The sequence below is a fragment of the Equus przewalskii genome, chromosome 14 (assembly GCF_037783145.1).
Source record: "Equus przewalskii isolate Varuska chromosome 14, EquPr2, whole genome shotgun sequence".
NCBI classification, from domain to species: domain Eukaryota; kingdom Metazoa; phylum Chordata; class Mammalia; order Perissodactyla; family Equidae; genus Equus; species Equus przewalskii.
Window position 1 is genome coordinate 39,567,700 of NC_091844.1, and position 12,070 is coordinate 39,579,769.

At 39.5% G+C, this 12,070-nt stretch overlaps 1 protein-coding gene across 4 annotated transcripts; it reads right to left on the minus strand.

Annotated features, from left to right (window-relative positions):
• Window positions 1-1,362: 1,362 nt before the first annotated feature.
• Window positions 1,363-12,070, minus strand: C14H2orf74 (chromosome 14 C2orf74 homolog). Of its 4 annotated transcripts, none has more exons than XM_070572619.1 (5): window positions 11,934-12,070; window positions 11,387-11,499; window positions 2,921-3,031; window positions 2,665-2,821; window positions 1,363-1,842 (listed from the first exon to the last, which is right to left on the minus strand). In XM_070572619.1, exons 2-5 carry the CDS (start codon window positions 11,443-11,445, stop codon window positions 1,669-1,671), a joined length of 501 nt encoding a protein of 166 aa, XP_070428720.1. In that variant the 5' UTR covers window positions 11,446-11,499; window positions 11,934-12,070; the 3' UTR covers window positions 1,363-1,668. The 4 variants fall into 4 exon arrangements, with proteins under 4 accessions (XP_070428720.1, XP_008533481.1, XP_070428721.1 ...); XM_008535259.2 differs by lacking the exons at window positions 11,387-11,499; window positions 11,934-12,070 and adding exons at window positions 3,259-3,452; window positions 3,546-3,727; XM_070572620.1 differs by lacking the exon at window positions 11,934-12,070 and having other exon boundaries at window positions 11,387-11,525.

Sequence of the window (12,070 nt, forward strand, 5' to 3'; positions counted from 1 at the left end):
AAAAGGGAAAGAAATTCTTGACACATGGATAAACCTGAGGACATTGTGCTTAGTGAAATAAGGCAGTCATAAAAGGACAAACACTGATTCCACCTACGTGAGTAGTCAAATTCATAGATACAGAAAGCAGACTGGTGGTTGCCAGGGGCTGGGGTGAGGGAGTCGGGGGATGAGGAGTTAGTGTTTAATGGGTACAGAGTTACAGGTTTGCAAGATGACGAGAGTTCTGTGGATGGATGTGGTGATGGTTGTGCAATGTAAACGTACTTAACACTACTAACTGTGCACATACTATTGTACACTTGAAACCTACACAATGTTATAAACCAATGCTATCTCAATTTTTAAAAAGGGAAAAAATTGGTTAAGATGGTAAATTTTACATTATGTGTATTTTACCACAATTTCAAATTTTTAAAATATTATCATCAGTTAAAAGACCAAAATTTTTAAGTGCTTGCAGAGAACTCAAGGGGTCTGATTGAATATTTTTGTAGACCCCAGAGCCCACACTGCTTTAATCCCTTCTCCACCCTCTATCTCTAGCCTGGGAGCCTAAGCGACCTTACTCTGACTCCTCACTACACTTCACTGTTAACCTCTCAACTCTCCGCAGCACCAACGTGCAGCTCCAGCTGACTGGTGTCCACTAAACTCAACCCACTTTCTCACTTCTTCGCGTTGGCTTGTGCCTTTCCTCATCTGAAACACACTCGTCTCTCTGCTTGTAGTATCCAATCCTTCCATTTGGTTAAGTCCCTTCTCTTCCTCGCCATGGGATTGTCTCAGACCACAGGGACTTCTCCCCATCAAAGGGTGTCAATACTTCCCAGTTAGCATTAATCACACATTCTAAATTATTTTATCACTTATTCTCCTATCACTCAATAAATACTTATCGAGCATATGCCACATACATGACAATGTGCTAGGCCCCTAAATCAAATGCTATGTTTTCTACTTTTTGTCCCTCTCATAGCCCCTTACACATTTCACAAACATTTACTGCAGTGGTTTGGATGATGTTATACTGGCCTGTACTGTCATATTCCACATACAGACAGCAAATTTTAAACTGCTGAAACAAAAAATTAATCTCAGGACTTGCCTAAAGTAACAGGATGTTTTGGTGGTGGTGGTAGGGTTTTTTTTGTATCAATCTTAAAAATCAGTTGTCAGTACAATAAACATTTCAGGACTGAGTTCAACAGGAATCATGTAGTGGGAGACCCTAGTCCTAGTTATTGGAAGTTTCCATGATGATAGCAGTCATGTCATTTGGTCATGAATGTCTGTGATCAGAGCATCAAGAGCACGTGCTGTTTCCAAAGTCCTCCCTGAATATGATTCACCTAACAGACATCTGCACCAACACAAATCATTTTATTCACACGTTAGAACAGTGTTTGAGTAGACAATGTTTTAAGGACACTTAATACAATCAATGTTTTGAACTCAGATTTGAATTAAAAAAAAAGTATATTCAAGTTCTGGGTATTTTACTTACAGAAATTTGCATGTAACCTACTTCTTTCTGCACAAAGATAAAATACTATGTGTATTTGCTTAATTCCCCATTATTTTGCTAGTTCAACATGATTTTGTACTCCCAGTCATTTCAGTGTGAGTCTAAGGTTACATTCTTTCACTCTCAGCCTTTTCCGAGCTTCATTTTCTCTCTTTATGCATTCGAGTATAGCTTCGAGATACAGGGTGGTCCTTCCCAAGGTCCACAACAATTACCTCCCTAGAAAATGTCACTCCTTTCAAAGGTCTTTTTTGGTTATCAACAACTGAAGGAGTTCCAGTGACTGGTATGGGTGGTTTTTGCAAGTCATCATCCTGCAAGAGAATGAGACAAACGTTATAAATGATCAATTTATGAATGCAACAAGCCCTTTTTTAAAAAGTATAGGTTATATTTACATTGTTAGTGAGAAACAGAAAAAAGCATTTCTAAATGATATATGACAGCAGTGATAATCCATCATGGTCCCATTTTCATATTTCTGTGGTTATAAAAGCATACGCTGACATATTCAAATAGCATTTTGATGGCGTGTTATCCTCTCTATGAAGCAGCCAAACCCAAGAGCCACTTGAATCATCATTCTGCCTCTGACTGGGCGTGAGTCTTGTGTTGGGAGGGCATGTGAATTGGTCTTATTAGGGAGCCCCAAACATGGAGCTCAAGAAGACCCTGGCAATGTCTGTGTGCTGTTGTAGAAGGAGCCTGGAACTAGAGCAGAGACACAGGGTCTGGTCCTGAGCTCAACCATGATGGAGGAGTAACCTTGAACAATTCTTCTCATTTTCTCATTTGTAACATAAGAGTGCTAGATCTCTAGATGATCTCCAAGGCCTCCTCCAACTCTAAGATCCTACGATTCTGAGAAAAGCAAAATGAAGGGGAAGTATTAAGAAAAACACAAATGTAAGAATGAAGAATTAGCAGGTATCTAGGTTTGGCATATGTAATTGGTTTAATAACATGAACTGAAAAGCTAAGAGGAATGGTTTAAATGACTGTGGACATTGTACTCCTTCCAAAGACACACCTAAGTTTTAGCCAAGACCACCTCCCATTACACCTAGCCAAGTAAATTACCTACTTTCAATCAAACGCATTCTAAACTGCCCCTCGAGAGTAGAAAAGCCCATCACCTCTTGAACATTTTCTCCAGCATTCTCAGGCTTTTGCTTCTCTTTTATTTTGGCCACCTCTCCATCCTCCACATCCCCTCTGTTTTCTAAGGGTGTGGCCAGCACTTCTTTACTCTGTCTCTGAACAAGAATGCCAGGCCTCATGGGTGTGAGAGTCCTAGGAAACCAATCAGCAGGGTTTTTAAAATTCATTTATCTTGGTATCATTATCACACAAAAAAATGGCTTTCTACCATATTCTACGACACAGACTTACTTGTCTTTGTCTCCTGAATTGTCCGTCTCCACATTAGCAGCTAAACAATCTTCATCTCTATTAGCATCTGTACAAGGATATTTTTCTGTTTCTTCATCTGTACTTTGGACACTGAAAATGAGCATGCAAAAAGTTCAGAAAAGGAAGAATGGTCTTGATTTTAAGGCTTGGCATGGAACTTTAAACAGAAAATTAGCATTTCTAAAACCCTGAAATGGAAAAAGTAGATAGCTACAGCATTATTATTTGCTCTATTTTAAATTGTTTTATATTATTTCTAGATACATTTGCTAGTGTGACTTGAAATCTGATCCCAATTTATCAGCTTGGATTTATACCATTTAAATAAAAAAACCACCAATAAAAGGCAGATGCAAATGAGGCAAATTATAAGGAGGATGTAGAAAGTGATTGCTGTGGTTGCAAAGCTCATAGGGTTAGCTAGAAGACTCGTCCACTCTCACAATCACAGATTGTCCAAATATTCTTTTCCAGCCCAGTTTGAATGTAGTTCTCTTGTTCTTTAAGTTTTCTAGAAACAGAAGAATAAAAGGCTGTTTTCATTGTTGTCCTTTTGTTCAGCTTCATAAAAGATGCTCTGTTTGTTTTGGTGGAGTTGACTCACACTGGCTAATTTCTCTCCATAAATTGATAGGGGCTGAGATGGCTAGAGGGGAGACTGAGCTGGGACACGTGTGATCACTCAGCTCACCTCCCCTCATCCCAAAAACTATCAGAATCCAAAGGAGAGAGGAATTGGAGCAGCTGGAGCCAAGCCCAGTGCCCCATTCTTCTCTCTTCAGTGACATCACAGAATCATGGAACCACTGAGTTAGAGGGACCAGAGCACTAGCCCAACTGCACCCATCACCTGGAGTCAGGAGAACCATGAAATTCTCCTCTGAGCTGATGTCTGTCTGTCCTCTCCTCTGAGAGGGCTGGGGTGGAGGCCGCAAGGCACCACCTTGGCCACTCTTTGGACAAGGATTTTCTTCCTACTCTCCAAACCCTTTCTTCATCTGAGCCTGTTTATCTTACTACTTCTTTCACAGACAATGAACAATCAGTCCACCACCTTCTCATAAAATCTCTCTCTATAGCCTTGAGATCAGTAATCCACTTACCTCCTAATGGTGCTCTCTCCAGGCTGAACAGCCCATATCCTTCTAATCCCCCATCACCGGACCTACTTGCTGGACACACACAAAAAAACCTGGCAGCTTTAGAGGCCATGGCTGAGGAAGCAGGAGCAGAAAAAGACGATCAGAGTAAAGACGACCCCTGGCCCCGATCTAACTTCGGGTGAGGAAGTGAGGCTCATGACAAGGAGGAGGAAGACAGAGCTAGGATTTTCTGAGAAGAAAAGGAGGGTACAAAGGAGTATGGCAGCTGTTGCCAACTCTGTGTAAAAAAGCCAGAAGGTGAGCCCTGAGGGTCTTTGGGCTGCAGCGACACTGGCTCTCCTCCAGAAGGCCAGGGACCATGGCTTCTTTATATTTGGATACTCCACCAAGTCAACACTTACGAATTCCATGAATGTTGAATGAATTGTGATGTGTGTATGTGTGTGTGTGTGTGTGTGTGTGTGTAAACACAAGGAGAATTTGTGGGAGGGTTTAGGCCAAGGCCAATTCTACAGAATATGTGAAAGTCTGAGCCACTTCTGGCTGAGTCAGCTGAATTTTTGGATGCCTCCTCGAACCAAGGCTCCCAGGTGAAGACTCGGAGCCCATCTTACCCTCTGTAGTCTACACTACTGCTAGCCTGAGACTTTAAGAGCCCAAATTTTCTCATGTCTCATGTACACATAAAGAATTTTTCTGGGAGATGAGAATATTTTATATTGATCTACTGATGGTTACACAGGTCTAGACATATGTGAAAATCCATCAAACTGTGTACTTAAGATTAGTGTACTTTATGCCCTCTACTATGTGGATATTATACCTGAACAAAAAGGAAAAAACGGCCCATCCCCATGCCTGAATTTGAGTGTATGTGGTGCAAAGAGTAGTGCTGGCCTAGAGCACATTGCTGCCACTTGGTCCTGCCTTTGATATGTATTATTCCATTATATGATGGTACTTCTATTTCTCCATTCCACTGTTGATAAACATTTGAGTTGTTTCCAGGTTGTGGCTATTATGAATAGTACTATGAACATTTTTATACATATCTTTTGGTGGATATAGCATTCCTTTCTTTCTTTCTTTCTTTCTTTCTTTTTTTTTTTGAGGAAGATTAGCCGTGAGCTAACTACTGCCAATCCTCCTCTTTTTTCTGAGGAAGACTGGCCCTGAGCTAACATCTGTGCCCATCTTCCTCTACTTTCTATGTGGGATGCCTACTACAGCATGACGTGCCAAGCGGTGCCATGTCCGCACCCGGGATCCGAACTGGCGAACCCCGGGCCGCTGAGAAGTGGAACGTGCGAACTTAACCACTGTGCCACAGGGCCGGCCCCAGCACTCCTTTCTGTTGGCTGTACGGAATGGCACAGACAGGTCACAGTTAGGCCTTAGAAGACACCACAAGACAGGTTTCCCACATCAACTTTTTGGTATTGTCAGTCCTTAAACAATATGGAACAAATTATTATTTTTTGTTAATAACAACATTATTATTAATAATATATAGATTATTATTAATAATATATTATAACATAATATTTATTATATTATTACATAATTATATTATAATATATAAATAAAATAAATAATTTCTGTAATATAAAGATAATATTAATAATTTGTTAAACAATATGGAACAAATCATTATTCACCTTGGGAGGATGATATGGAGCCAAATTGTTATTTAAACTAGTAAATAAGGGGAAAAAGATCAAGAATTTTTCTGTTTTTCTTATATGATCTCTATCTCAGAGTAACCAAATGATGAGAAATTTCTCTCTAGAAAGGAGTTCTAAGAAACAGAAAGAGAACTATATTAGAACTTGAATATTATCATTTTGCAGTCCCTCATGCACAAATGGATCTAGGCATTGCTGCTAACATCACAAAATAGACAACCAGACACAACGTGTTCTGTAATGGAATTACACATCACCACCTATGAAGTAGTCTTACCCCACCGCCTTGAAAAAATTTGAATCTCAATCTGAACCAGCTAATGGAGTTATCAGACATAGATTCTAAAATAGTAATTCTTAATGTTCAAGGAAAAAAGACAAGACACCTTTGGCAGAGCACTGAAAGCTATAATAAAGAAATAAATGGAAATTCTAGAACTGAAAAACACAATAATAGAAATTAAGAATTCAATAAATGGGTGTAACAGCAGAAAAAGCACCTCCCATTAAAAAAAATTGATTACTGAACCACATTAAAATCAAGAAATTCTGTTCATCAAAACATTAAAGTGAAAAGGCAAGCCAAAGACTATTTGTATACAAAGGACATATATTCAGAATGTATGAAGAATGCCTATAAATCAATAAGAAAAAGACAACCCAATAGAAAACGGGCAAAAGACCTGAATGGCTACTTCACACAAGAGGATATCCAAACTAGTAAATATAAATGGCAAATAAATTAAAAAATATAATTATAACAGACCAAGAGCTTTTGCTTTTTTTTAAAAAAAAGGTTTCATCCATATTTCTGAAGAATGTGAATAACATAAATCATAATTAAATTTTTAAAAATACTTTCAAGACTAAGACAATTAAGATGATGGAAGAACACACACCTAATTGTTAATAGCAGTTACCTTTAGAAGGTGAAATTATGGGAGATTTTTCACTTTTTATATTGCACATTTCCAAGATTTTTAAAAAGTTACTGTAGTTTTATTATTTTTGTTTTTAACCAATAACATTCACATGGTTCAAAAAGTAATAATACATTATAATGTATACATTGAGAAGTTTCTCACCCTATCTCTGTCCTTCCTCCCATCTGACAGGAAACCATGATTATTAGTTTCTTGTGTATCTTTCCAGAATTTAAGGGGAAACAAGAAAGGATCATACAATCTTATTCTCCTTTCCTACCCAAAAGGCATACCTTATACACTGTTCTGCATGTGGGCTTTTTTCACTTAGCAAAATATCCTGGAGATCTTTCCATATCAGTACACAGGGAACTTCCTTATTCTTTTTCACAGCTGCATAATGCTCCATTGTGCATATGTACTATCATTTTTAAAATCAGTCCTCTGATCAATACTTGGGTAGTTTCCAATCTTTTGTGATTACAATCAACAACCTCATACATCATTTCATATATAAGCAAGTGTATCTACAGGAAAAATTCCCAAAAGTGGAATTGTTCCATCAAAGTGTAAATACAGCTGTGGGTTTTTTTTGTTTTGTTTGAGGAAGATTGGCCCTAAGCTAACATCGGTGCCAGTCTTCTATTTGGCATGTGGGATGCCTGCCACAGCATGGTTTGATGAGCATGTGTAGGTCTGAGCCAGGGATCCCAACCCACAAACCCCAGCAGTGGAATTGCAGCAAATGTAACCACTGTGCCACCGGCCAGCCCCCAGCTCTGGTTTCGATAACCACTAAGGGTTGTGATATTCTGCTCTCCCATCACCATTGTAAGACAGAGCCTGGTTCCCCATGTCTTCCTATATAGAGTATCCGTTTCAATGTTTGCCAATCTGAGGAATGAAAAATAGCATCTCAATGTAGCTCTAATATGCTTTCTCTTAGTACAACCGATGCTAAGCATTTTTTCGTATGTTTAAGGTCTATTGCTAACTCTCTTTCTGTGAATTCTTTGTTCTCCAGTCCTTTGGCTATTTTTCTATCTGGTGGCTGATTGTAAATGGTTAGATATTTTACATTGAATATTTAATATACTTGTATTTGAAAAAAATGATTCAAGAGAAAAAAAGACGTCAAAACTCCTGTTATAAAAACTAATACACCAGGCTTTCTCCTACGAGCCTGCATTCGGCCGAGGAAGACGCACAGAGACCCTCCAACCACCTCCACAGGAGCCGGGAACCGAGAGCGCATGCTCCAAAGAGTCACGCTTGACGCCGAACATCTGTGTGCGAATGCTCACTTGATTCTTACCGGAAAAGTTGTGTGCGCATGCTCCAAACAGCCCGCGCGTCAACTGATTCCCAACGGAAAATCTGTTGCGCATGCTCATAAACCCCTAAGCGCCCGGGAAACTCCGCGGAGTACTGGCGCCGTGGGTCGAGCCTTGCCTTTTGCTGTCAGAAAATGAGCCCAGGCACCACCTCGGTGTGAGGAAGGAATTCCAGCGCGTCACGACAGGGCATCTTCCTGTGGCTTCCTCAAACAACAATAACCCCCACTGCCTTACAGCGGCGGGTATTCATCACCCGCCCGCCTCTAAACCGTGTTTAAAGCCAGCTTTTTAAATCGATGCTTTATGTTGAGAAAGTTGGTTAAAAATGATTTTCAAGCGTGTCACGAGTTTAATAGTATGCTGTATATTTTTTAGTATTCCATAGGCAGCGCCAGAGAGAAAGGCGCCCAGGCAGAAGAGCCTGAAATAAAAACCCCTACCTGTTGAAAAGATACTCTGACTTTCCCCATTTGGTTGATGCGATGGAGGATTAAACCTTACAGAAAGCTGCCACCGACTCTGGAAAGGATGCTGCACCAGTCACGTTTCTGCGTTTTGTGAGACTTTGTGAAAACTCTAGAAACAGTGCAAGAAACTCGTTTCTTGAGGGACCAGTGAATTTTTTATGTCTTGCCAAACATTACTTTAATATTTTAAATCTCTCTCTCTAAATAATAGGTCGAAATGTCAGGATAGTACCGGGTAAGAGGAGGGTGTGATGGAGATGGCTGAGTCGAATGTTTGAAGAAACATTTGACCATTTCACACCATTTCAGAAGCTGTGTATACCTGGTGAGATGCTTCATCAAAGCTCCAAGGGGCTGGATTATTTCGGAAAATGGACCAGAGCCATGGCCGTATAAATGCAGCCTTGCCCAACTATCTTGCTCCTGCTTGGGGCCAGTTGGATCAGGAGACCTGTGTCTAAGCTAATGTACCCCGTGTCTTGGTCTTTATTAGTAATGTTGGTTATAAAATGGTTGTGTTGTGTTTCACAAAGGTGAGAGCAAATTCTTTAATAGTTACTTTGGGTCAGATTTCTTCCTTTTAATTTCTTTTTATCTTTGTCCTGAAGCTTGTAATCACTTCTTACTGTTGACGTTTATTTGGACTTAACATGGATATTGTTGATGGCCTTTGTAAAAGCATTTTCAGTGGAGGTTTGGGGACAGAGGTGCAATTAAGGTGAGTTTTAAGAGTGAATAGGAGTCAGAGAGGAGAAGCAGCAAGTGGATACCAGTGGCCTTCACGCTAGGTACACAAAGCCTTTCCAAGGCGTGTTCTCTTCCTGGTACAGGGAAGGCATCTTTCTCCCGGGAAATTCTGTGGTCTGTTTTTAGGTAGAAAAGGGCAGGTCAGAGAGCCCTTCGTACATCTGCCGTTTATCAAATGCCTTCAGCTCAAAATAATCTGTATGCCAAAGTAGCATATTTTGGGATGGCACATCCTGACAGAGCTGATAAAGGAGAGAGGAGTGAGGTTCTTGCGAAGGTGAGAGCCCGAGGGATCCACGGCAGAAGCACAGTGACTGGTCAGCTTTGATACAGGAGGAAAGGAGAAGAGGGCTGCAGGTGTTGGTAAATCATAGATGTGGTGGAAGGAGATGAGATGGTTTCCCTTTTTTTCCCAATAAAAAATGGAAGTGGAGCATCAGCTGAGAGGGGTGCAGTTTGTGAGAAGTGAGTGTTTAGGAGATGTTAAGAAGGAGGAGACAGACACATTGTATGTAAGTATAAGCTTATCTGAAATCTACATTTATAACCTAGACAGACTTCCACATGTCTGGTGGTCTGTAGAAAAACATGTATGTTTTTGCTTTATAGAAGGGAGCTCTAGTGATGTACCACTCAAGGAATTCTTACCTAGATAGAAAGCATTACAATTAAAATTCTTCCTATTATCCAGCCCCATATAAATATTATCACAGTTTTCATCATTTTGAAATCCCCTCACAAATCTCACAAATATGTAAGTAACAAATATATATTGCTGAATGAATGAGTTAACATTTCATTAGTCTCATTAATGTTTGATACATATTATCTCCTTTGACTCTGAAAGACTATCTTGGAATACTAGAGAATCATCATGTCAATTTTGGGGGTATTTTCACATATTTTATACTGAGATAAGTCAAATAATAAAAGTCCTTGTTATACCAGAAGTGAACATGGAAGAAAATTTTATTTAAAAACTCTTCTAAAAATGCTTTGCTCCTAAAATCAAATTTGTTTTGTTTTCTTCATTGAAATCTTAGAGCAGTTTTGAGTATTTTAAAAATTATATTGGTTTTTGGGGCGGGCCCAGTGACACAGTGGTTAAGTTCCCATGTTGTGCTTTGGCAGGCCAGGGTTCACTGGTTCAGATCCCGGGTGTGGACCTACATGTGGCTTATCAAGCCATGCTGTAGCAGGCGTCCCACATATAAAGTAGAGGAAGATGGGCACGGATGTTAGCTCAGCGCTAATCTTCCTCAGAAGAAAATTATGTTGGTTTTTGTAAAGATAGTAGATTTTTGTCAAACTGGTCACTTGATAGCAAATATATTTCCTTAGTTATTAACATGTCTACTCTGTAAAACTAAAATACTGAAAAATAGAGCTCATATTTAAAACTTTAATTTTGTCATATGAATACATTTAATACCATACATCTCAGGAGCTCTCTCTCCTAAATACCAACGGAGTAAAATATAAACTTCATATCTCATGATATAGGATTTCTTTTTACCTAAAATATTAAACTTATGGCAAGGAAAAGCATAAAACAAAAGACTTAAAAACAAAAAAAGAAAACAAATATGCTGCAAATACATCTACCATCTGAGTTTCAGTTCCTGGATTTAGGTGGGGAAACTAAAGAAACCTTGTTATTCAAATCTGTTTGTTCCTGAGTTTCAACTAGCCAACAGCAGGAGTTTGGATAGCAAAGAAATGATCCAAAAATTTACTTGAATCTCTAGTTCCTGAGCTTGGATAGCAAGGGTTACCTTGAGCATTTTTCTCAACATATATGCACAATGATGTTGTAATTACTCATATGTGTCATCTGTCACAAACATGTCCATCATCCTGTACTTTTCTCTCTCTTCCCTCATTCCCGAAATCCAGTCAAGTCCTGAAAGGTTTTATCTCCTAAAGCAAATCCATTTCTCTCCATCCTCACTTATTCCAACAGTCTCCTGATGATCTCCCTGCAAATCATCTCTCTTCAGTCCACTCTTTACACTGTAACCAGAGAAAATATTCTACAAATTTTCATCATGCCACTGCTCTGTTTGGCATCCTTCAGTGGTTCATCATTATCCTTAGGTCAAGGCGTATGTCCCCAGAGCTTCATCCCACATCTTTTCCTGCTACCCTGCTCTACTTCAGGCACATTAAACTATTGCACTTACCTTTTCCAGAAAAGGCCATATCCTCTTATCTCCAGGGCTTCATTTGTGCTGTCCCCCATTCCTGGAACATTGTCATCCCCTTCACGTGGATAACTCCTGCTTCAGCTCTCAGCCTAAAATGTTGATTTCTTTGGAGAGTCTTCTCCTGACCTCTCTTCTCTGCACCCAAAGTGTAAACTATGGGTTTCTTCTCTGAATTCCCATCTGACCCTAAGCTCCCCCCATCATATCAGTCTATTCTGTGATGCATCTTATCTATACCGCCTAACTCTAGGAGTGTAGCCACTATCCACAGTTCTTAGCACAATGTCTTGCACACAGTACATGCTCAATATATATTGCTGAATGAATGAGTTAACATTTTCAATAAAAGTAGTATAACTTACTCCACAAACTCAAATACAAATATATTCACAATGCTTTGATTTTTTCCAAACAACTTCTTAAATACTCCAAGGCCCTTTTATCAGGAAGCCCATTATTTCCCACTTGTGGAGCACTCCCCAATAAACCACCCAGATGACTTACTCTATAAGGGATAACTTACTCAGTCTATAGTGGGTTCTGTTCTCAACTGGAGTCTGATCATGGCTAATGCCATAGTTTCTCATTACCTCACATTATCACTTTTGGAGACTGGTCCCACTCAATCTAAAAGGCAATGCTTATCCACTGCTTGCAGAT

Coding starts and splice junctions, on each gene's coding strand:
- C14H2orf74 (XM_008535259.2), bottom strand. CDS start 3,353: ATGAGCTTTGCAACCACAGCAATCACTTTCTACATCCTCCTTATAATT. Junction 3,032..3,258: donor GTGGTTTTTTTATTTAAATG/GTATAAATCCAA, acceptor GCTCATTTTCAG/TGTCCAAAGTACAGATGAAG. Junction 2,822..2,920: donor AATTCAGGAGACAAAGACAA/GTAAGTCTGTGT, acceptor TTGGTTTCCTAG/GACTCTCACACCCATGAGGC.